This window comes from Echinops telfairi, unplaced genomic scaffold (genome assembly GCF_000313985.2).
Source record: "Echinops telfairi isolate 266 unplaced genomic scaffold, ASM31398v2 ScPeMD7_3;HRSCAF=10, whole genome shotgun sequence".
NCBI classification, from domain to species: domain Eukaryota; kingdom Metazoa; phylum Chordata; class Mammalia; order Afrosoricida; family Tenrecidae; genus Echinops; species Echinops telfairi.
The window spans coordinates 60788549-60814102 of record NW_022103899.1 but is presented as its reverse complement, the minus strand read 5'-3'; the positions used below and the strand labels follow the sequence as shown (position 1 = coordinate 60814102).

At 57.4% G+C, this 25554-nt stretch overlaps 1 protein-coding gene across 4 annotated transcripts in view; it reads right to left on the bottom strand.

Annotated features, from left to right (window-relative positions):
• Positions 1–25528, bottom strand: part of AGAP1 (ArfGAP with GTPase domain, ankyrin repeat and PH domain 1) — a 416730-nt gene extending 391202 nt beyond the window's left edge. For all 4 annotated transcript variants that reach the window (XM_045295022.1, XM_045295029.1, XM_045295039.1 and 1 more), the window contains exon 1: positions 25366–25528. In XM_045295022.1, the coding sequence (XP_045150957.1) occupies positions 25366–25528 (163 nt within the window). The remainder of the gene's footprint in view (positions 1–25365) is intronic.
• Positions 25529–25554: the final 26 nt, after the last annotated feature.

Genomic DNA, 25554 nt, shown 5'->3' with positions numbered 1-25554 from the left:
TCACTGCCACCATTGCCACACTTTCTAAGGACCAGGGGCTGACAAGGACTGCGTCATCAAAAAACCCTGTGGGGCACCGAGAAGCCGGGCTCCTCGCCGAGGTCAGACGCTGGCAACTGCTCGAGGTGAAGGGGCCGGGAGACCACCCCCGTAACACTCTAGTCTTCCACACCTTCTCCAGTGACGTAGCCAGGGCCACTCCTCTTGGCACCTGTCCCCCAAAGGCTACTTACGGATGTTGTTGTTGGGCCTGTTGAGTCCACTCTCGCCCATCCCATGTGACATTGTAGAACTGCCCAGAAGAGTTTCCTAGGGGGTCATCTTTACCTGGTGTCCCCTCTACAGCATGAAAGTGGAAGGTCAACCCAAAAGAACAAGACCCTGAACCAGATAGGCGGGCACGGTGGCTGCAAGGACGGACTCCCACTTGGGCAACCACTGTAGAGACGGAGCAGGACAGGCAGCGTTTCGTTCCACTGTACACGGGGTCGGAACTCACCCCAAGCCACACCTGCTGAAGTGTATCACCTGGTTCTGCTCCCAGGGTACCGCTGGGTGAGTGGGTTCAAATGACCAGCCGTTGGGAGGGCAGGCGAGGCCCTGGCCACTGTGTCCCGTCTGGGCCCCTGAGAAGCTCCTCTCGGCCAAGCCCAGGGGCCTCTTGAGTTCCCCAAGGAGGCAAGGCGGGGCTGGCCATTCTTGCAGAGATATCCTCAGTCTCCGAGAGCCCAGACCACTTCTAGCAACTGCAGATGCTGCATCTCTATTGACATCCAGTGCCCTCAGAGGTCGAGCTGTGGGCCTCCCAGATTGGCGGCTTGCCAGTACTGGGGTACCACCCTGATGTGGGCGAAGAGGCACCCCCATGCATGCCGAGATGCGTGGGGATCCTGAAGCACCCGGCCTCGTGATGTGGTCTTGGGGCAGGAAGTGGCATGGGCACTGACTGGCAGGAGCAGCCGCACCACAAAGAGCAAGAGCAGCCTGGGGTGCTGTGCTGAAGGTGGCCAAGCACAGGAGGCACCTGGAAGTCCCCACAAGACGTCCTCTTGGCCAGGGAGCCAGGGAGCCACGCCCAGAGCCCAGCCACAGTTAGTCATAAAGGGAGTTCGTTAGAGATTGGCCCTGCGCTCACCTGCCAGGTGTTAGTCACTGAGATCGAGGAGGAGGAGGAGGAGATGGTGTCCTGCCCCAGCTGGGAGCCTGGGGCCTCCCCTCAGAGGCTGGAAGTGCTGACAGTGCCCCGGCCCCTGGGCTCAATCTTTGTGCACCTTACAAGAGTCACGTGCACTGCATACATTGTTGCAGCCTGGCATTGCTGATGCTGGGAGCTTAGGGACACAGAAAGAGCTGGCTGATACAGTTACAGACACTAAGGGGCGGGGATCAAGAAAGAGTACATCCGGCTTCACTTGGAACTGACTGAAGAGGGAGAAAGGTGTGCGAGCAGCTAAGTCAGAACCACTTGCAGACTCTGCCCTTGCTGACCACCCCCATCCTCGCCCACCCCTCTCCCCCGCTCCAACGTAGGAAAGAGCCCCCTGCAGAGCCACACCAAGAGAAAAGAAGCCGGAACATCCTTAAACTGTGGGTGGGCGATGTGGGAGCAGCAAACCCACCCCTAGGTCATGCCCACTCTCTTCTGGTGCCCCCCCACCCCTGGGCGAGCCACTGTGACTTAGGGGCATCCACGCCTCCCTCTAATTATAGTCCAGGGCGAGTACCTTTCATTTATAGGTGTAAGGCGTGAGCTGCCTGCCAACAAGTCAAAGGCAACTAAAGGTGGGCCGGTTGTCAGAGCAAGAAATACATCAATGAAGTGAGTCTCCCAAGTGGTTGGGAATCCCTCCTTCCTGCCTCTGGGGTCCCGGGACTCAGTCAGCACCCACTGCCAGCCACCCAACCGACAGGGCAGGAGCCAACAGCGCTGGACCTCCTCCTAGGCCTCGGAAGCCAACTGCGGGCTGGTCCCCAACCACAGTGGGGCCTCGGGAAAGCTGCAGGGCCCGCGCCACGCCCCCCGCCCCCCATCCCCAGATTTCAGGGCTGCTCCCAGACTGCCCTCTCTGCTTTATCATCACGACGGTAGGTGGGTCATGCATTCAAATCCCGGCCAGTTCACTTCCAACGTGTGGGTGGATGGGGGCAAAGATTTAAACCCTCCAGGTCTCGGGTTCTATGCTGCAAAATAAAGTCTCGTAGGTTGACCAGAGTCCCCCGAACGGCAGGTGGGCCTTGACCCCATACTGATGGCTGCGACCTTGTCAGGAAATGCAAGCTGCAAGCAGTCCACAAGAGGTCCTACCAGAGGAGGGTGGGCGCTCAGCCACCATGGAAGGTGTCACACAAAAGATGAGAAGACAGACAGACACGGGAGGGAGGCAGGCACCTGGCAGTGGCGGAGGAAGCCCCAGAGATGTGGCCACAGACTAAGGGACATGCCTGGGGCTGCAGAAACCGGAAAAGGTCAGGAAGGACTTTCCTGGTGATGGACAGCGAGAGCCTGGCCCTGCTCACCACTGGAGCAGGATTGCCGGCGCCCAGAACGACAAGGGGAGAAGTGAGTGACCTGCCAAAGCTCCCAAAGTGACCCTCTGTAGCAGCCGTGCCAGGGCACTCAGGCTCAGGGCCTCTAGCACCTCTGCCCCGAGGGGCCCAGAGGCTGAAGTGCCCCAGGGCCCAGCAGCTGTGACCATGGTCCCCTGAGCACACCAGAGGTGCTCAGGGGAGGGAGTCTGCAGTATGGTCAGCAAAGGGGGACGCTGGGAGAGTGCTCATGATGAATGTGACAGAAATTTCTGGAATCCGAGGCTTGAGCAGCTGGGCGCGAGGGCAAGGGCGGCTACAGGGCCCAACAGGGTGGGCCTCACAGGGGACTGGCCCCTGAGGCCTGGCCAGAAAGCAGCACCCTCCCCACAGCCTGTAGCAGGCAGGCCTAAAAGACACTGCCGGTCCAGGGACAGACAAGAAAGCAGTGCCACAAACTCAAGCCCTGCGCGTTTCCTGGTGTCCCCACGCACTGGAAAGTCCTGCCACGCTGGACCATAGTCTATGATGAAGGAGCCCAGGGGGACTAGTGGATTAGACACTGGGGTGCACACTGCGAGGTCGGAGGTTCAAACCTGCCAGCTGCTCCTCAGGAGAAAGATAAGGCCTTTGGCTTCAGAAGAGATGCACAGGCTGTGGAGATCTACGGGCGGGTCTGCTGTCCTCTGCAGGGGTCAGGAAGTGTGTACGAAACTCACTGCACTCAACCAGGTCCGACCTTGAGGTTAGCAGCCCAACGCAAAACCCACCACACCGCCGGGGCAATGGGCAGCCGAAACACCCACCAACCCAGCAACTCGCCCTCCTCTCCCACCCCTACCCTCTCCATTAGCATATGCTCCTAGCCCCTAAGGGCCCATCCAACCTTTCCAGCTGCTGTGGACACTCTGATCCCACATAACGAGATCCTAAAAGGACTCAAGGCTCGTGGCAGACTTTCTTCATCCATTAAACTAAAACTGGGCTTTGGTTTTCGGCAGATGGCAGGGGTTTTAGTTTAAAGGTTTAAAAATGGATACAGCTGAACCACGGTGCCGGCGAAGACTACTGAAAGTACCACGGGCTGCCCAAAGAACACACAGATCTGTCCCGGAAGAAGCAGACAGAATGTTCCTTAGACGGAAGATGGCAAGAGCTTCCCTCACATACTTTGGACATGGCAGGAAGGACCGGTCCCTGGAGAAGGACATCCCGTGGCTACAAGCCTGAGCTCGGACATGAGAACCATCGCGGGCGCGATGGCGCAAGGCTGGGCGGTGTTTTGTTCCGTTGTGCGTGGGTTGCTATGAGCCGGAACGGACTGGCCAGCAGCTAACAGCAACAGCAACAAGGTTTAAAGACTCTCTCAGGGCAGCACCTCAGGGGTTTAGCCAGTCTCCGTGGCTCCAGGAAGCTGAGATTCTGGTCTGCATTTTCTCCCTCTGGATTTTGCTATATCTATATCTATATCTATATATATATATACATATATATAAAAGAATTCAAGCTTAAAACCGCAAGCACGTTAATCTAACAGGAATTATGTAGCAAGAGCCAAGGTAACCGTAACCATGGGAAACGGCAAACTCGGCTCCAAGGGCTGAGTCTCCAGGCACAACACTTGGGCTGGAGTTTCAGGTCGACACCTGGTTGGAACAGGGGGGGAGGCGAGGCTTCTAGCAACGGGAGGTGCAAACCCAGCAGAAGCGCCAGCCCGCAGCCTGCTCCCCCAGCCCAGCCCCCCTCATCTGCCAGAGTCTGGGCTGGACTCTGGGGAAGACAGGAGAACAGGAAGGTTGTGGACCTGCTGGGGGGGGGCAAGAGACACACTGACACCCCCACACAAACGTAGCCACATGAAGGATCTGTTCTTATGAAAGACAAAGCAACATTTTAAATCTCCAAACTCACTACCATCAGGGCAATTCCAAGTCCCAGTGACCCCACAGGACAGAGTAGAACTACTTCCCCCGTGGGTTTTCAAGGCTGTAATTCTTTAAGGGAGTAGAAAGTTTCAGGGTCTCCTACATAGTGGCTGGTGGTTTCAAACTGCTGACCTCTGGGTTAGTCGCCCAACTCATAACCACTGTGCCACCAGGGTTCCTAAGAGACAAAGAGAAGAGGGGAGAGGCAGTTCACTACCCCACAGGAACCCGCTGGGCAGGCGGGTCTCAGAGACCTCGCCAGGGAGTGCCACGTAAGGTCTCTGGGACGAGAGGCCGTTGGAAGCAGGGAGGAGGCCCAGCTGTGGTAAGGATCCTGGGTGCCCGCTGCGGCAGGGACACACCACCTCCTAGCGCTCTGCTGCAGAGTGAACCGGAGTCCTCAGCCCAGACACGGTGAAGGTGACCTCGTCTGAAAACCCCATCTGTGACGGTCATTAGAGAACCACAAACACGCTGTCAACCTGGGGCAGGGTGTGCCCTCCGCCTAGCTGTCTGTTGTTGTTGTGACCCTCCACCCCCGGGTGGGGCCCCATAGACACCAGAAGGAAGCGCCACCCTGTCCTGCGTCAGCCCCACCATGGTTCATGGGCTGCACCTCATGGCTTCAGCCACCGCGTCCATCCATCTCCTTGAGGGTCTTCCTCGGCAGGCTGCCCTCTACTTGCCCGAGCAGGATGCCCTTCTCCAGGGACTGGTCTCTCGGGAAACCGTGTGACGGAGCCGTAGTGTTTAGTCTTCTCACACGCCCGTGGAAGCAGGACACCAAATAAGGAAGACCAACGAGGAGCCAATGCATCTGGAGCATGGGGCTGGCAAGGGATCCGGAAGGTGCCGCGGGCGGCCAGGAGAACCAACAGCTCTGTCCCGGAAGCAGCACAGCCAGGACGCTCCTTAGAAGCAAGATGACGAGGCTTTGTCTCAGGTACTCTGGACACGTCAGGAGAGGCCAGTCCCTGGAGAAGGGCAGCCTATCTGCATGGTGCCCTTTCAAAACAAGGGAACAGAAGACAAGGGTGACCATGCGCGGCGGCTAAGCGAGAGGGGAGCAGTTCAAAGCTAACAGTGACAACAGAGAAACTACCAGGCCATCTGCTCCCATCGAAATTCTTCAAAACCAAACTCTCTGCTGTGGCATCCACCCTACCACACAGCGGCCCTACAAGACAGGGTAGAACTGCCTTCTGGGGTTTCCAAGACTACATCGTTACGGAAGCCAACTGCCCATCTTTCTCCTAAAGTGTGGTCGCTGGATGCAAACAGCTGACTCCGTGAGTAGCAACCTGACTCTTAACACCACGGAGCCACCAGGGCTGGCTCCCAAAGAGGTGATGACCTAGGACACCCTGTAGGGCAAGTTGGCTCCGTCACAGGAGGTCTAACTCGGAATCGGCCCCACAGCCCCAAGAACCACCACCAGAGGCTGAGCGGGATGTGGGAGGCGTGTGGTGCAGAGAACGGTGCGCTCTGTCCTGAGAAGACCCCACCCCCACCCCGGCTCCAAGTCCCTTGGGAGGGTGACCCCAGGGATGGAGGCACTGGCCCCGCCTCAGCCACAAGCCAGCCTTTGCAGAAAGCACACATCCCTGTCCTCAGCTGAGGTGCCATTCTCTCGGTAAGCTTGCTTATGGTGGCGGGTGGGGGTCACGGTGAGAAAGTGAGAGGAGAGTGGGCAGCAGGGGCAAGCCCTGGGAGCCTCGGGACGCTCAAACAAAGCCTCAGTGGTGACAAAAAATTACAAGCTGACACCCATGCTGCGTGGGTCCCAGCTAGAAGGTGGACGGGCTTGTAATAGGCAATTGTTAAAACATGGGAACGAGAGCTCAGGCCTCAGTGAGGGAGCCGGCCCCCAAGCCCCTTCCATTGGGGATGGGACATTAACCCACCAGGATGGGGCCTGGGAGCCCCAAGGACCAACAAGGTGGCAAACTCAGGCCAGATTAGGTGCATGGTTCAAGGTCCTGACGACAAGAGCCCCTTCAGCAGAGCGGGTAGCCTAGGGCCGGAAGGTAGTCTGGGTGTCAGTCAGCTCTGGGGAGGGCCGGGGAAACTTGGGGAAGGGGGTGGGGCGGAGGACTGACTCAGGCTGAGCTGGGTTCTGCGAGCATCCCTGTGGGTTCCAGAATCCCCCTCTTCAGCTCCAGTTCAACCGAAAAAGCCACCCGTTTGAGGTCAAGGCCATAAAACTCACGGCACACATGGGAGTCCCAGAACTGAACCAGGGCGCCAGGGTCTGCCTGAATGTATCCACACACAACGGCAAGATGAGCTGCATGCACAGTGCCCTAACTGAGCACGGGCGGTGCTGGCGGTGCCGTGGACGGCCAGGTTCACACCTGTTTGCTGCTGTGGCCACACCTAGTAGGACCCAAGTACCGGACAGGCACTGGGACTGTCTACCCGTGCCACCTCTTCTGAAGACCCCACACGCGCTCAGTGCCCCAGCAAGTCCTCGGCAGTGAACGCATGTGTTACAGAGGACGCCGCATGCCCAGGTCAATCCCATGGCCCATGGGTGGCATGCAGTGTGCACCTTTCTCTCTAAGAAAGAGAATGCTGCTATGTATAGGATCACCCAAGACTGCGCTTATTGAGGGGCTAAGTCTGTGGGTGAAATAATGGCCATAGAGTGGGTCACCTGGGGGTCCGGTGGGCCTCCCACCCTCCCCACCGAACCAGCCAAGGTGGTCTTAACTGCAGGGGCTGAGGTGCAGGAGACGGATCAGCACAGCCACTGTAGACACAGGAGGAAACTAGAGGCCCAATTGAATCTCACAGAGTGTTCAGGCTGAAGTAAGGCCTCAAAGAACACAGGATTGCCATGGGAACTGGAGCCAGTTGAAGAGGGGGGGCAGCCTCAGACCCCCTAGGAGGGGTCCTCTGCCCCTTAAGGGTCCATGTCATCCTTCACAACACTGTTCTGCACTCAGGAAGCAAACCGAAAGCACGACATGTCCCAGTGAGGAGACGTGGGTGCTCCGCGCCAGCACCTCAGCTCTTCCTGAAAACCAAGTCCTGGTGTGTGCGGGGAAGACTCTGTGTCCACTCCCTCACCAACCACAGAGGCTCAAACTGGGGATGCCCTTGCCCCCGCCCATCCCACGGGGCTCTCAGACGAGTCACATGCTGCCCCATGGGTTCAGGTTTGAATCGTATCCGGAACGGCACAGCCAGCTCTTGTCCTCCACAAGGCAAGGCTGATGACCGGCTGCCCTGCTAACCGAGGCAGCGCAGCCCCGGGACACATGCAAGAAGCGCCTGCCTCCTCCCAGCGGGATGCAAACACCCAGCTGCCCAAAGGGCCGCTTCTCGTAAAGTCTGGTAGCGTCGACGCCAAAAATAAAAAACATGTCCAACTGGGGAAATGGTAGGCTCCACTGAACACGCTACCTTGTCTCCAGGAGAGTTTTCTGGTAAGAAGAATCAAACAGAAAATGGAGGGGAGGGGAGGGAGGCTCCGGGTGCCGACGGTAATCAGATACAACCAGTCGGGAGCTGAGGGCCAGGTCTCATGGGGAAATCCAGTCCACTGGTAAGGAATTGTTCTCAAGGTTGATGTTCAAGTGCCCGGGATAGTGAGACATATCTGGGGAGCCTTAAAAACTTACAAGCAACCAAGAAGACACACGTATGGGTCCTGGCTGGTCTGGAACAAAGGGCAGAGAAAGAAACCCAAGATTCAGATAGAGAATTAGAGGACTTGCTGACCACTGCCCCCTTCACCTCAGGACCAGAAGAAATAGATGGTGCCGACAACCACCAAGACCCACTCTGATCAGGAACACAATGGACGGATCTTGATTTTTAAAAGGGTGGGCATCGGGGAGCAGACCTGAAATGCTTCAAGAACCTCAAGAAGGAGTTTTGTCCCACGTGTTTCTCCCATTCAACCCAGTCTTCTAAGGTGATCCCCGTCAGAGCTTCTTGGTCAGACAAAGACTCGGGGGACCCTCCAAGGCAAGGGTGCCCAGGCACCCTTCCGATCTGCACTGAACCGACCCCTCGGTGTTTAGGCCAACAATAGACGAGATGGATCTATAAGGGGGAGCAGTAACTGCAGGGAGGGAGCCCCACACCCAGTAAGATCTAAAAGGGGGCATTTCCCCAAGGGCAAAGTTCAGAGCATCAGGAGGAGGAAAAGAAGTGGAAACAAAAGACGGAGGGAAGGGGGGGTCTGGGTGCCATGTACTGAAGGGCTGCACTGCACGAGAGGAAACAAAATGTGTCTGAGTCGTTGCTTGGAATCAGACGATCTGCTCCATCAGCTGTCACCCAACCCCCAACAACAACAACAACAACAACAACACAACAAACTCGCTGCTGCCATCCAGGCAATTCTGACTCCTAGCCACCCTGGAGGGCCGGGTAGAACTGCCCCTGTGGACTTTGACACCGTAGCTCTTTGTGGGAGTAGAAAGCATGACTTTCTGACAAGGAGCGGCTGGTGGTTCCAAACAGCTGACCTTGTGGTGAGCAGCCTGACGTGGAGCCACGATGCTGCCAGGGCTTGCCAACTCCCACTAAGAAGTTTAAAAATAAAGCGTGTTAAAAAAAATTAACATGTACACATATGCTTGAAACAATTGATATATGGATTGTTATAAGAGCTGTAAGAGCCTGCGATAAAATGATCTTAAAAAAAAAGTTCCCACTCAAATTGTGGTGCATCAGTAAATGTGACCATCTCTGTCAGTTAAAAATAAAAGGATGGGGTGCCACAAGCCCCTAACCAGAGGCCAGGGGTCAGGTCCCTGCCCAGCATGCCCAGAGGGAGGGCGATGTCTGAGTAAAGGTCTGTTTCAGGGAGAACTACCCAGAGGGCCGCCACTCACATCAAAGCCTCGGCCAAGCAGGCCTCTGATAGTCCAGACACACACGACTGCCCGGGACAAGGATCTTTGTGCTCTGCCCAAAGAGCAAAAACTGCTGGGCCCAGGCATACCTCGGAGCTGCAGGAAGTGGTGGGGGTTCCATCCGGAGAAAACACAGCCTGGGCTTTGGCACAGCCACCTAGAAAAGTGGAGCCCCACTGTAGTATGAGGACGTGTCCTGGTGGCATAGTGGGTATGTGTTGGGCTGCTAATCTCAAGGTCAGCAGTTTGAAACCACCAGCCGCTCTGCAAGGGAAAGAGGAGGCTTTCTACTCCTGGAAAGAGTGACAGTCTCAGAAACCCACAGGGGCAGCAGACCTACCCTGTCCTCTGGGGCCGCTGTGAGTCGCTACTGACTTGAGGGCACTTTGAGTGAGTGTGGTCCCTAGCTGAGTAGGGCTAGCACCCACCACCAGCAGTGACTCCCTCCAGCTCCCAGCCTCTTCCCTGACTCGCTAGCTGCTTGGTTAAATCTTGCTGGCATCGACTCGGTGGCTGTGAGCTCTTGCAGCATAAAAAGTCAACATGTGCAGCTGTGGATCGTAATGGTGGGCCTGGAGGGGTCGCGAAGGAAAGGCCTGGTGGTCCACTTTGCAAAAGCCAGCTTCTGAGAACACCGGGGTGCCCAGTGCTGCCAAGACACACACAGGGTCAGCAAGAGCCAGAGCCCATGTTTGCTCTTGTCATCGTCATCTGCCAGGCAAGGCAGGTGGGTGGGCTGACAACCAGGCATGCATTCCGGATGGGCCTGCAGACTCCGGAAACACTCTCAGGCTCCCGGGGCAAGCCAGTCAGTTTGCTGAACATGGGAGAGAGCCCAGGATTCAGGTGATGGAACAATGAAGTGAAAATGTTCCCCTCACTCCCAGCCTAAGGGGACCAGAGGGCAAGCACAGCTTGGGATGCCTGATGGCCCTGGGTTTCCTACCTGGACCAGCGGGGCCTAGCCACCCTGGGCAGAGAGGGGCACTTGAGGGGCTCAGCTGCCCAAGTGAGATGATGACTCCACCTCACCTCGGGGGACGTGGGAGCCCATCATGTCTTCCAGGGTCAGAGGTAAGTAGCCGGGCATAGCGGGGTCAGCAGTGCCCTGCACTCAGGCAGCACAGCACAGCTCTGGGGTCTCCCTTTAAAGGGAGACCAAAGACATGGTCAAATTCCTCCTTCCCAAACCTCAGGGCACCTAAGGGGAGGTCTTCCCCATACTGACCCCCCTCCTGTGTTCTAGGACAAACCTGAGCACCTCGTCCCCCTCCTCCACATCCTCTTGCCCCCAGGCCCCTATATGTATGCCCTGGGGTCTTCTCTAATGTCTCCCTCTATCTGGGCCCCTCTCTCCTGTCCAGGGCTACCACTCTGAGTGGCCCTACCACTGCTGACCTGCCCACTGCTGCATCCCACACCCTCCCCTTCCCATCAGACACCCACCCCCACTGAGATCCTCCCCAGCCCCTCCCGGGCCCCACATCATGGCTCCTGGATCTCCTACAGCGCCACCCTACAGGGCCCACCGCCTGGTATTCCAAGGCCCTTCCACACCACCAGGGAGCCCTCCTTGACTGAGCTGCATCTGGTTCCCGTCTGCCCACCGGGTCTGTGGCCCTGCTGCCCCTCTCCCATGGTGCCAGGCATAATTTTTGAGCTGTTTCCCAATCCGGTCCAACTCGTGGCGACCCCATGTGAGAGGGAAGCAAGGCCCCGTAGTTTCCAAAGTGCCCTGGTGGCACCGTGGCAGCCAACCACATGGTCAAGGGTTCAAACCACAGCCTCTCCGAGGGATCGAGATGAGGCTGTACCTGCAGCCTGGGAAACCAGGAGTCGGGACGGAAGGCTGTGTCGTGACTCTTCCCGGGAGCACGCAGGGCGGACGGGTGTGTGAGAACTGCCAGCAGCCTTTCAATCTGCTACCCAGACTCACCGCCGGAGCTACAGCCTGCCAGGGCTGTGTCTGCTTGCATCATGTGGTCTCCTTGGCAAAGCAGTTGTGTTGGGCTTCTAATCTCAAGGTCAGCAGTTCGAAACCACCAGCTGCCCCACGGGAGAGAGAGAGACCAGGCTTCCTACTCTCATAAAGAGTTGCAGTCTCACGGGGCAGTTCCGCCCTGTCCTACAGGGTGGCTATGGGTCGGAATCAACTCAAGGGCAGTGAGTCTGAGGGAGAGAGGTCCCAGGCTGAAGCAGGGTTAATGCACCCCACACACACACACACACCCCTCAGTGTCTCCTCAAGCTCCCAGCTGTCGATCTCGGTGGCTATGGGTCGGAATCAACTCAAGGGCAGTGAGTCTGAGGGAGAGAGGTCCCAGGCTGAAGCAGGGTTAATGCACCCCCCACACACACCCCCACACCCCTCAGTGTCTCCTCAAGCTCCCAGCCTGCGCCCCACCCCCTCTAGCTCCTCGATAAACTCTTGTCTATTGATTCTCACATGCGCCACTTCCCATACCAAACAAACTAAGGAGAAACACAGCCCTCACAGCACCATCCCCCAAATAAATATTTGCCTTGTGAAGCCATGGGAGACACTTTGCTGGCCTGTCCGCCCTCCGCCCTCTGCTCCCACAGCGCCCTGGCTGGCCCGGCCGGCAGTGGCCTCTGTGGGACAGGTGGTGGTCAGCAGAAGGACAGAGGATGAAGGACAGGGCGCTGCTGCCCACACCTGGCTTCCCTTACTTCTTTGACGTTTTCAACACAATTGCCACGAGCAGCAGGAACTGGGGCGTGCGCCAAACGTCTCCATCTCAGTGCCGTCCAGTCGCGGCCGACTCACAGTGACCCCGTGGGACAGGGCAGAACTTAGAACGGCCCCTGTGGGTTTCCTAGACTGTCACTCTTTCCGGGAGCAGAAAGCCTTGCCTTTCTCCCTCACAGTGGCTAGTGGTTTCAAACTGCTGACCTTGGGGTTAGTAGCCTAGCATACAACCACTATGCCACCAGGGAGCACCCCAGTAGGTAACAATGCAGACCACAAGTGCTCAGAGCAAGAGCAGAGGGTAGGTTTGCTTTCAAAGACACCACACACACACACACACACACACACACACACACACACACCCCATCCCCCGAGAAGCGGCAGGACCCAGACTTCTGCAGGGGCAGGACGAAGAGTCAACTGGTGGTGGCCAGGCTCAGAGGCTGCACCAGCCCCGCTGAGAGGAAGGGGTGTTCCAACGGAAGATGTCACAACGCAACCCACAGTGGCTAGAGACTGTAAGAGACCCCGCGACTTCCAAGCACACGTGTCCAGTGTTGTTAAAAAGCAGTGTCTTGAGAGACTTAGTCCCTGGAGGCTTTATGTACAAATTTTACTCATGCACAAGCCAGTGGCAGAACCGGATAGTGCCCAGGGAGGCAGCAGCATGCCCACCATCCGGAGCGCCCAAGGGGGGGACCCTGGGCAGCAGTGAATGGTCGCTGCAGGCAGGGAGGCAGCTGCCAGCCTGGGGCACAGGTGCATGAAGGGCTGGGCCAGACATGCGTGGGAGGTGGAGGAGAGCACACCCTTCGTGTGGCTCCTGGGCCCAACAGACCCGAGATCCTGCAGAGAGTATGCACAGCCCCAACAGCACAGAGAAACAGCGGCACAGCCCGGACGGGCATGGGCACCCCTAGGAGAAGGGAGCCAGGCATAGATCGGGCCCGCTCTGTCGCCATGCATCCCAGACAGACAGAAACTGACCTGAGTGGCTGGGGAGCTGTGCTAATCCAGGTTCACTAAAGAAACAAATTCATTGACACTTGTGTGTGTGTAAGAAAGAGCTTTATAGCAAAGAGCAATTGTATATGGAAAACATCCCAGCCCAGTCAGGTAAAGTCCATAAATCCAATATTAGCCCATATGTCCCTTACCAGTCTATAAATTATTCTACAAACTCACGCAGCACATGCAATGACACCAAATGCAGGAAGAAAGAGCACAGGCCAGTAGGTGGACAATCTTGTGGATCCAGTGGTGGTGGAAGCATCTCAGTGCTGGCAGGGGTCTCCACTTGGCTCCTCTAGCTCCAGGGCACTAGCATAGCTCCATGTGTCTTGTCTCCAGGAATGTCTCACAAGGAGTGTGTCTGTGTCCCACCTCCAGTGAGCTATTTAGGTCCCATAGTGCCTCCAAATGAGGTCATCAAGCTGCAACCTGATTGACAGGCTAAACTCCACCCCTTTACTCTTAATAGTCTCAAGTTGACACCAGATTATGTAACTACTACAGAGCCTTCTCCTGGGGGAGAAGATCCCTGGGTGTGTAGTTAAATGAGGGCTGGGGGCACAAGTCCAATCAGAGGTACCACAGAAGAAAGGACAGGCGACACCACGAGTTGGATTGACTCCAGGATGACTGGTTGGCCCCCTCGTGGAGGGCGCTGATCAGAATGGACACACAGGGCTAGGAGTGGGGGATGGGGGTGAGAGAGGGCCCTAGCAGGCTGGTCACCTCACATGCCCCCATCTGGATACCGGCTACAGTGAGGAGGCAGTTGGTGAACATATTATCTAAATGGGGGCATCTTTCTGTCCGCATGCCAGATGTCCTGGGTTAAAATCCAAGCCGCTCAAGTCAGGGTGGTTACCTGGAGTCCTGACGGCGTAGTGGTTACGTGCTCAGATGCTAACTACAAAGTCTGCAGTTCAAACCTACCAGCCGCTCCATAATCGACAGATGCGGCAGCTGGCACCTCACTGTACTCAGTCCTGGAGGTTGTTAGGAGGCGGGCCGGACTGGCCAGCATGGGGTATGTGGAAGGAGGTCTGGACACCGATCCCTCACCCCCCCAGGCCAACCACACGTGGCACTTTGGAGGGACAGGCTTGTTTCTGGAAAGGAAACAGTGTTTTGTTTTCCTCTGTTCTTAATCGGGTTCCCCAGCCTGAACTTTTAATAGGCGCAGTGACGCTATCAGGGCTCACAGCAGACCTTTCCAAACAGCATGTGGGCGGCCGGAGAGGGGCTGCCGGAAGTGTCCGCCCCAAAAAGGGGCCGGACTTGTCCCCCACCTGCAGGGATGGCAAAGAACCCCAGCAGCTGGGGGGCTCTGGGGGCCACCAGTTCTTTCCAGGCCCACCTCTTTCCCACAAAAACAAAACAAGCCAAAAATAACAGCTGGCCTAATGCTGAAAACAGGCGCCCCAGCTAGTGGCACGTCGTTCCCTGCTGGGCTCCCCACTGCAGTCGGCAGTTTGAAAACACCAGCTCCTACTCAGGAGAGACGGGGCTTTCTACTCCCGTAAAAAAGTTACAATGTCAGAAACTCACACGGGCAGTCCTGCCCTAGCCTGTGAAGTGGCTGCGGAATTTCCCTGACCGCAGGGAGTTAAGTTTGGAGAGCCCGAAGCAAATGGAGCGCCCTTACATGGAGAAAACTCGCCATGCTGCCTGCCAGCCCCAGGAGCTGGAGAAGGGGTGGACCGGATGGGGGGGTGGGGGGAGCTGGTGCAATTCTGCCAGCGGCCTCTTGAGGTCGCTCTGCAGCCACTCGCCCCAAGGCAGGACTCAGATGCTGTGTTTCTCACAAACAGAAGGTTTCTGGCCACTGGGCCCTGAACAAGTCCCCAGGCCCCATTCCTGTAACAGTGAGTGCCCCCCCTGCTGATCCTGTGTCCCATGCTGGTCACCCTCAGGAGACATCACACTTGTTCCTCATGCTATCACACGCCCACTAAACCACCAACTAATCCACTGTGGTCAGGCCAATTCTGACCCAGAGGGACCCTAACCACCACCACCCCGGCCCCCGCCCTGGGCACAGAAAACCAAAATCCCAAACCCACTCATTGAGTCCATGCTGACTCACAAAGACCCTATACAACAGGGTAGAACTGCCCCTGTGGGTTTCCCGGACTGTAACTCTGTACCAGAGTAGAAAGCCAAATCTTTCTCCCTTGGAGCGGCTGGTGGTTTCGAACTGCTGACCCTGCAGATCACAGCTCAGCGCGTCACCACGACACCACCTGGGCTCCTCTTCTGTGCACAGAGACACCAACAAACAAATGCCTGCGAGTCGCCTCATTGCAATCTTCACTCGATTGGAGTGGGCTGGAATCAAACACACGCTATTGCCAAGGGTGACCCACACGTACGTTTCTGATTCTTCCCAAACGTCCAAACGTCAATACTGTTCACATGTGCACACATCGCCGGAAACACCCACTACCATCGAGCTGATTCCGACCCCTGCGGTGTGTCTCCAAAACTCACTGCCATCAAGTTGATTCCTGACTCGGGCAACCCCCTAGAATAGGGCAGAACTGCCTTTGTGGGCTTCTGAGACTGCAGTTCTTTACAGGCGCAGAAAGCCTCATCCTTCTCCCATAAGGCAGCTGGTGGATTCAAACTGCTGGACTTGTGAGTAGTAAGTAGCCTAACGCACAACCCACTATGCCATCTGCATCTGTATATGTGCACACACAGACACACACACACCTTCTGAGGTGGTGAAGCTCCTCTTTCTCCTGCACAGCGGCTGGTGGGCTTCACCTGCAGACACTGAGGTCCGCAGCCCAACCCCTCACCCACAGCCCACCAGGAAGCCTTTCAGTGAAACTCACAGGCTAACTACACACGCCACCCTTTCAGGTGCTCAAACCAAAAACAAACTCGCTGGTCAGGAGGGGTCCATTCTGACTCCGAAACCCACTGTCCCGGGGGGTTTCCGTTTTACAGGTACAGAACGATCTCATCTTTCTCCCCTGGAGCGGCAGACTGGTGGTTACCAACTGCTGACCTTGCACTTAGCAATTCAAGCCTTAGCCCACTATGCTACACGGTGTCACCTGAGGAAAAATGGGAGCAAAGGGCTTCCCAGTGGCCGAGGCCGGAGCCAGGGCTCAACAGGATTGTTTTAGTTCACCTGCGGGATGCCGGCACGTCTGAGAGCCCACATGAACCCCCCGTGAACGGGGCTGGCAATCTTGAGGAGCCCTTGTCCCCAAACCGTGAGATGTCTCCCACCCTTAAAAAGAACAACGACAAAAACAATAACCAAGTTCCTTCTCCCAGAGCTGCTGGCAGCCCCCAGCCCGCTGCGGCTGCGTGTGAGTAGCACTGCTCAAACACTCCAACGCTGCAGCCCAAAAAAGACCATCCCCAGCCGACAGCAGGAGAAGTGTCAAGCGTGCCAAAGAGCCCCTGGTTAAACAAACTCACCCATCTGTCCCCCGGGAGTGGGGAGCTGGGTGGGCCAGGGGGCGGGGAGGGGGGACGGTTCCAGTCTTCACTGGCAGGAGGGAAGCCCCCTCTTAAGCACCCTCCAACCCATCTGCTCCACTCTGGATGGAAAAGGCCCCGACCACTGGCTGGTGATCAAACCAAACCCATAGAGCAAACCCGGAATCATGGAAACCATGGGAGGCGGGGGAGCGTGGGGGTGGGGGGGCAGGGGGGGGGCAGTTCTACTCTTTCCTACAGAATCGTCTTGATGGCAGTGAGTTTGACAGTCAGAATGCACCCGAAGGGGTGCGTCTGAGATTGGTTTGATCATCTGACATAGGTGCCGTCTGTACCCCTCTGCCCCCAGACCCCCAATACAGCCAAGATCCCACACCTGGCTTGGCCAGAGTCCCTGAGCAGCACAAGAGGTTCATGCACTCACCTGGTGACTGAGGGACCTCAGAAGAAAGAAGGGCCTGGTGTGGCAGGTTGAACTGTGAGCCCCCAAAAAGAGCTGGTGTACCCCCTAACCCACGGAGAGCTCGCCGTCCTCTTAGGGAGCCAGTGTTCTTGTTATGCGAGAGTGAGGCAGTATTCTGGTAGGATGCGTCTCCTGTCCAAACCTTGCCTGGGGGTTAAGCACCACCCCATGAGGAGCACCGAGGAGCTCGGAGCTTTCCTCCGAATTCAGATGTCTAGCCATGGTGGCAGAGTGGTTACAAGTTGGGCCGATAACCACAGGGTCAGCAGTTTGAAACGACCATCTGCTCTGCAGGAGAAAGATGAGCTTTATCCTCCTGAAAAGAGTGACAGTCTCAGAAACCCAACACAGGGGAGGTTCCACCCTGTCCTATAGGGTCACTACGGGTGAGAATCAACTCAAGCCTCCCAAACTGAGAAAACCGAGTTCTGTTCTTCACAGCCACCCCCTTCTGGTACTTCTGCTTTCGCAGCACTAGATAACCAAGACGCCTGGCCATCATCTGCTGCTAAGCAAGCGGCCCCTGAAGCCCCTAGGGCACAGTTGTACCCTGATCTACAACTGGGAAAGGGGGGACAACGACATAAGATCGAGTAGAGAGGGCGGCAGCTGGGCGTCTGTGGGGCGTCTGTGTGCTGCTCACTTGCATGTTCTCGCCCTGGGGCAGGGGTGGGGGGAGGTAGTACAAAGCAATGGTGCTGGAAGGCTTTGGACCAAACATAAGACACCCCCACCCCCACCCCAGCCAAGAGGGCAGAAGAGCCCCGTATCCTCCACGGGCACCCCTCACTGGACATCAGAAAAGAGGGACCCCTCTGCAGCCCCGCAGCGGCGCCACCCTGCGTAGGAAGCCAGGAGCCATGACCAGGATGTGAGATCCCCATCTGTGCAGTGAGGTTCCTGCCATGGGGAGGGCTGGGGTTCAGGTCCACATCAAAGCCCAAGCTCTGGATTTTAAAAGGAGCTGAGCCTGATCGGCTTGGCAGCGCTCAGTCCCTTAAGCCAGGGGTTCTAGAGAGAGGCCAGAGTGCAGTAACATCTCAGTGTGAACTGCAAGAAAGTTCAGGCGTGAGACCTGACAGGCTCGGCGGCCAGAGCAAGCTGGAGCCCGCCTTACAGTCAGCACACACCTGCAGGGCACCAGGCACTGATGGGGAAGAGGTGGCAAAAGAAAGGAGTTTCAATTCTCAACCAAATACGAGGTCTGGTTTGGCCTGGTCTGGCTGGGTGGCAGTCAGTTGCAGGGCGCAGGGCATGTCTGGAAGGAGGTTCTGGCAGCTGCTCCTCTCTAGTCACCTCCGGGCTCAGTGAAGCCGCTAATAATACAGACACCAACCCCGAGGCCCAGAGTCAGTTCCTGCTCACAGCATCCCCGGGAGGGAGAAGGCACGAGCGTTCCCTGGGCCGTCCCCTTGGTGGAAGCAGAACACCAAGCCTTGCTCCTGCAGAGCCGCAGGATGGATCTGAACCTGCGGCCCTTCTGTTAACAGTGAGGCATAGATGGTTTGAGCCCCGCAGGGTCCCGGTTCCCCGACACCCACCCCACCTTGCCCACAAAGGCTCGGTTAGTTTGGGGACGTCATCTGCCAAAGGATTGCTGGGCACGGCAGCTGGGAATCTCACAGGTGCCTCGGGCAGGGAGGAGGAGCGTGCACGGCACACAGACCCAGAGCCACCAGAGGTTCTACAGAGGAAAGGTGTGGCAGTCAGCGTCCATGCAGATGGTAGCCTTGGACACCCCACGGGGCAGTTCGCTCCATGCCCAGGGTCACTCACTACGAGCCAGAAGAGAGTCAGTGGTAGCGGGCGAGGCTGGGGGTGGGGGTTAGGGCTCGGGTTGGGTGCATTGTGTCAGGAGCCCCTGGGTGGTACAGACAGTAACTGGGCTTGGGTGCTAACTGAGGGACTGGCAGTTGGGAGTCCACCCAGTAACGACGTGGTGGGGAAGCTTGGTGGCCAGCTGAGACATTCAGGGTCACCATGAGCCAGCGCCAACCTGACCACACCAGGTGAGAATACAATACCCAGAGCCCTTCTTGGTCACTCAGCGTGCCCACCGGTAGCACTGGCTCTGGGTCTGAAATGCCTTCACATTCAACACAAGAGAGAAACACCAACCTTGGGCAGGCAGCCCAAGAACTTTGTGGAATTTCTGCCCCCAACGCTGCCACCGGGCATCTGCCTCACACCCAAGCTAGCCGGCTACACCCAGAGGGTGCCCAGCTATAAGACCCGAGTTCTTGGCGAAACAAAAAACCAAACTCACTGCCATCAAGTCGATGCCGACTCATGGCAACCCTATACGACAGCGGAGAACTGCCCATGGGTTCTTGACCAAGGAGAAAGAACCAAGTGTCCAAGATCAAGCCAGTCTGCACAAGGTCAGGGTTAGCCGAGGCACCCCACCACGGACATCACAACAGGCAGAAGGCAGAAGAGCCCTCCTGTCTCCCAGGAGACAAAGGGACACATTACATGGGGTGGAATCCCAGCAACAGAGTACCCTTCAGCTCTAAAGGGAAATGTGTCCAGGAAGACAGACAGTCAGAATGTTCCTTAGATGCCAAAACGGTCAGACTTATTTCTCACATACTTGGGACATGTCCTCTGGAGACCAGTCCCTGGAGAAGGACCTCATGCTTGGGAAAGTGGAGAGGCAGCGACAATGAGGAGATGGAAAACCACACACACTGGCTGCACCCACGGGCTCCGGCAACAATGGCGGGCATGGCGCAGGACGGGGCAGTGTTTCGTTCTGTTGTGCACCTGATCAGTGAGTCAGAACCAACCCAAAAGCCCTGGACAGCAGCAGCAGCAGCAGCAGCAGCAGCAGCAGCAGCAGCAGCGAGAGGGAAATGCGGCTCCGGCCAGCAGGGTCCAACCATGCTTGCAGGAGCATACAGAAGCAGCAACATAAAGGCTGGGGGACAGTGGCAAGCTGGGCCTGGAAGGACATGCGGCGGCAGGCAAAGGACAGGGTATTTCTAGGATGTGGATCCACCAGCGATGGCCAGGCTGCGGGGCCCTGGACAAGGTGTCATGCTGGACGAGGGAGCAGTGACCAGCCCATGACTCGAGATTTGTATTAGTGGCTTCCAAGGCCCCCACCCTGCTCCACCGAGAAACTTGAACTAGTGCTGATGTGTTGTTAGCTGCCCTAGACTCAAAGCAGAGTGATCCTAGGGGACACAGAAAGGCTGAACCCCCACCTCCCCATGGGCTTCCAAGGCCATCAATCTTTGCAGGAACAGACAGCCTCGTCCTGATCACTCTGAGCGGCTGGTGGGCTCCAACTGCCAGCCTTTCAATTAGCCGCCAAGCACTTAGCCACTATATGACCAAGGCTCCAATCAACACACCTGACAACAAGAAAAAGCAAACAAATAAACAAAAAAACCCCACTGGTATCAACTCAATACTGACTCATCTCCGTGACCCCATAGCACAGAGGAAGACTGCCCTGTAGTTCGAAACCACCAGCCGCTCGGCAGAAGACAGGGCTTTCTACTCCACTGAACAATGAATTTAGGAAACCCACAGAGGCAGCTCTACCCTGTCGCCAAGGGTCGCTATGAGTTGGCACCTACTCAGAGGCAGTGAGTTTGGTTTGTTTTGGGGTTTTTTTTTGGGTGGGGGGCGTTCCTAGAGTCACCTTTATGGAAGCAGGTTACCAGTCTTCTTTCCCTGCAAAGCCACGGGGAGCTGGGGGTACAACTGCCAACATTCCAGTGGGCAAGCTTCAACACTGTGCCACCCCAAACCAGTGCCACCAGGTCAGCCCCGACAGGTAGAGAGACCCTGTAGCTACCGTGATGGGGCCATGAGCGGTCACTGTGCCTTCTCCTGTTGGGTGAAGGGTCCAAGGACACGCAGCACAGCACACACACCTGCCCCGTCTGCACACAGCTCTGTCAGGTGCGGTGCAGTCTGTGCTCACACGCTGGGCTAACCACAAGGTCAGCAGTTCAAAACCACCAGCTGCTCTGTGGGAGAAAGAGGAAGCTTTCTACTCCTGTAAAGAGTTATCATTTCAGAAAGCCTAGAGGGCAGTTCTACTCTGTCTGATAGGGGCCACCATAAGTTAGAATTGGCAGTGAGTGAGTGAGTGAGTGAGTGAGTGAGTGAGTGAGTGAGTGAGTGAGTGAGTGAGTGAGTGAGTGAGTGAGTGTGTGTCGGTAATTCGAACTCTTCCAGCAGCCCTGCAAAGAAAGGACTGGCAATGCCCTCCCAGGAGACGAGAGACAGCTCCACCCTGTCACATGGGGGAGGGCAGGAATGGGATTCCACTTGACAGCAACAGGCTGGGTTTGTTTGTTTGTTTGTTTGTTTGTGGAAGTGGAGAGGGGTGTGGGGGTGGGCTGTGAGTACCCAGGACTCAGAACACATCAAACAAGGAGGTGAGAGGGTCAGAGGTGGCAGCTACATCATGGTTATCTAGTGAGTCCCTGCCGTGGGGCTCCCACAGGAAGATAAGTGGGGTGCCTTCTCAGGTCCCCAAATGCCTATCCTTGAACATTTATCATGAAGCACTGCAACAGCCCTCACGCCCCTGTGAAGGTGCTCTCCCCAAAGGTGAGCCCTCAGCCCGGGGCCTCTGGGGAAAGGCACATAGGTGGGGCCAGGGGAAAGCCTGGAGAAGGTACAGTTCAGGCTATGGCTGGCCTCGGCCGTACCCAAAACCACACGAACCCCACAGCCATCATTGAGTGACTGCTGCACAGAGTCTGCAGCCGGAAATGTTCTCGGGAACAGCCTCTTCTTTCCCCCTGAGGAGCGGCTGGTGGGTTTGAACCACCAGCCTTTCAACACCAGCAGCCAACACTTAGGAACGTGGGGCCCCTGCAGACGGGTGACTGGCAGCACGTGGTGCTTATGGAATGACCAGTTCCACGTGACAAGCAGGCAGCTGACTCACTGCCCTCAGCCCCGCCACCCTGGCCAGGAGGGGTGAGACCATGGCAAGCTGTTCCCCCTGGAGGCGAGGGTGGCCCCTGGCTCTGCTCTGGACCAGCGGGCCTGGAGAAGGCTGAGTTCCCTAGCTACAGGAAGCAGCCTGCCTATGCCCCCCGGGAGTGTGCAGAAAACCTGCGGAGGCCGTCTGGCCTCAACTCTGGTGCTCTGAGGGACAGAGAAGCAAGCCTCAAAAGGTGAGACAGACGTGTGAACAAGGAAAAAAACACACACTTGGATGCCATGCCCGGCCAGGGCCCCTCAGCAGTCCCACAGGAGCAGAGCCTGCTGAACAGGCTTCCGTGGAACTTCTGGTCTAAGCCTAGGAAGAAGGGCCCGAAGATCCACTCTTGTGAACTCTGGGAAGTGGCCGTGATTAGGCGGCCACTGCAGGGCAGCAGCGACGATGAAGGGTTCAAACTGCACCGATGACCAAAGTGCACGTCCCAGGGCTGCCCAGGGGAGCCCAGTCACCCAGGGTTGCCCAGGGGAGCCCAGTCACCGTGTGCATTCAGGCTTCGCTCAAGTACACTCTCCTGAAGGCAGAAGACACTTTCAATCCAAGGCCCCCGGACACACCCTGACATGAACACCGGGGCACAACCAGCCTCTCGGTTTGCTCCAAGGTCCCCAAGACACCAGGCCATGGGGCACTGCCCATCAAAGTCAGTTCAGGTAAAAGTTAGAGACTTTGCTGCCGGGAACCCTGCGTCTTCAGAGCCGCTTTCTAACTCAGGGAAGGACGCACTTCTATTTAAATGGAGCTGCTTTGGAAGACCCACTCCCAAGGTCCCACTTCGTCCCCAACCCCAGCTGGGCCTCATCTCCATCTAAGGCGGACATGTTCCGTCCGGTGGGGGCAGAGCCCTGTCAGCACCATCAGCTATGATGTGCAAACACTGTTAGGATTAGAAATGGTTGAACTGGAAAATGCTAGGTCAGGAGGGTAAAGATCTCCCAAGAGCAGGAAGGCTGCAGGTTCGAATCTACCCAAAGGCTTGATGATATTCTTCAGAAAGCCCTGCGGTGTCCCGTGCTACCCTGACACACAAAAGGTTGCCCTGAGCAGAGTCGACCCCAACGCAACTGGTGTGGGTACCATGCTAGCCCTCATGGTGGCCAGGGGGGCACAGGGTAGGTGGAAGAGTCCTGAGTCACTGGGAGGTTATGGGCCCATGCTGGCTACCCTGCAGCTCTGGGTCTTCAGCAGCCCAAAGCAATGGCCGAGGCACAGGCTTCCTGTGACCAGCTCCCAGCCAACAATGCCACCCAACATGGATTCTGCTCTCATCCCCCCAAATGCCTCCCGGCCATGATTGAGCTATCGGCCCCTCAATGTCCAATACCCCCACTCAGTGATAAAAATCACAAACAGATCACAACACTGGTCGGGTGTGGGACTTGGGAGCAGTCAGATGCTCAGGAGTATTGACTCCACTATAAAGTGTGGGCAGTGAAATTGCCCTGCCCACCGCACACACCCCCCAACATGGGTTCGTCCCAGACACACAAGGAGGCAGAAATGACAGCACACGGTGGCTGAAGTTCTCTGCAGATGAACAACGGGTGGGTTGGCTCACGCTGACGGCCAGGCCCCAACAGTCGCCGGGCTGAGGACTTTCTGAAGTCCCTCCAGACTCAGACAGACTGCAGCCCCGACACCCGGTGCCCAGACCTCTTCCCACACAAAGCATTAAATCGCAGCATTCCAATCACAGTGACCCTGAGAGAACTGCCCCTGTGGGTTTCCGACTCTGCAACTTTACAGGAGTAGAAAGCCTCGTCTTTCTCCCTCGCAGTGGCTGGTGGTTTGAAACTGCCGGCCCTACAGTCAGCAGCCCAACAAGTAACCATGACGCCACCTGGGTCCCATCAGTCAGACTAGTACACCCAAAACGGGCAAGGCTTCCCAGCCAGAAGGGGCTGGGAATCTGACAGAGGAAAGGCAGGCACCAACCTCTCAAAAAGCTGTCAGCGAGAATGGACGGACGGACACACACACACACACAGCACCACCAAAGCAAACAGCAACGGCATCCTCTTGCTAGCAAGTCTAGCAGCTCTGCTGGACACACTGGTCAGCTCTATGACCCAGACTCACGCATGGACAGTGAACCCCCACAAAACATAGGCCACCCAAGGTCTTCCCGCAGTCGCCAGGTGTCTCAGCCAGGTGCGGTCAGTTCATGGCGCCAGCTTTCAACAAGCTTTTGCTACGAGCAGGAAAGGGACAGGAGGATAAGCCCTGGTGTCCCAGCTGGAGCCCAGCTTGGAATGACAGAGGCCACAGCAGAGATGAGGCCCGGTCGGGCTGGGGGGTAGGGGGGACAGGTGCTCCCCTCTCCAGCCTTGCCAGAGGTCCACAGCCAAAGGAAAGCATCTCACCTAGCCTTGACAAGGAGGCCAACTTCCTCTGGGCGAGGGGCACTGGGAACAAGTCCCCTATAGGTAGCAGCACCCAGTTGGCCACACAGGCCCAGACACCGTTCAAGTTTACAGAGGCACCAAACGGTCCAGCCACACTACAGCCCCTGCCCCACCACTGGAACGCGAGGGGCTGGGGCTTCAGACCACGTGGTGCCTGCTCGCAGGCTGGTGGAGGGACCCTGAGCCAGGCCTGGGCACTTGTCCAGTGTCCCTCAGCAGAGCCACTAGCAGCTTCCAGGTGAGTCCTGGCTGAACCAAAGGGGCCCCACAGGGAGACCACCGCAGAGCCAATTGCAGAGAAGTGAGAACCACAGGAGAGCAGCCAGAAGTCAGAGGCAGGCCCACTCTGACGAGTGCCATGGCCCTGCTGGACATCACAGAAAATGCTTTGGCGCAGGCCCAAGGACCTGGCTGACAGCTGAGCGGCCTCCACTTCCGCTGCCACTGCCAGGCACTCGGAGGGCGACCCCCAGGGGAGACAGCCCAGGACTTTAGGCTACAAACCCTGTGGGCCAGCTGTGCACCGGGCAGGTGGGCCAAGTTGAACACCTCCACTGGGGCCTGCTCCCTGTAACCGGCTAGCAGGAGCTTCACCCCGACATCAACACTTAGCAACGCAGGTCTCCAACGGGTGCTCGCTCCGCCAGGGCTGAGAACCAACCTGTCACGGGCCCGGAGGCGCCACCTCCCCCCAGCCCCCACCCCAGTCCCCAGCTGTCCCCAGACGGCGCTGGGTCCCGGCCACTCACGCCCCGAGCCTGCCCTCCCGGGCGGCCCTGAGCCGCTGGCCCAGCGGAGGCTCTATTGTCCAGGATCGAATTAGCGCAGCCGATCCATCTTCCCGGGCAGTGCTCCGGCGCGCCAGGAGCGGGCTACTGCTGGCCCGGCCCGGCCTCGCTCTGCTCCGCCTCGGCCGGGAAGCAGCCCCGGGCGCAGGGTGCGCCCGCAGGGAGGCCGAGCTGGCGCAAGTGCTCGGCATCTACCCCCCGGCCCCCGGCGCCCCCAGCCCGCGGTCCCGGCGCTCACCTTCGATGGCAATGACGTGTTCCCGGATCTGGGTCTGCAGCACCGGCTCCTCCACGCGCTCCAGCAGCTCGTAGATGGAGTAGATGTTGGGGTGGACGGACTCGAAGCGCTGGATCTCGGCCCGGATGGCAGCCGAGTTGGCCAGCTGCTGCTGGTAGTTCATGGTGCAGGCGCCGCGCCCGGAGCCGC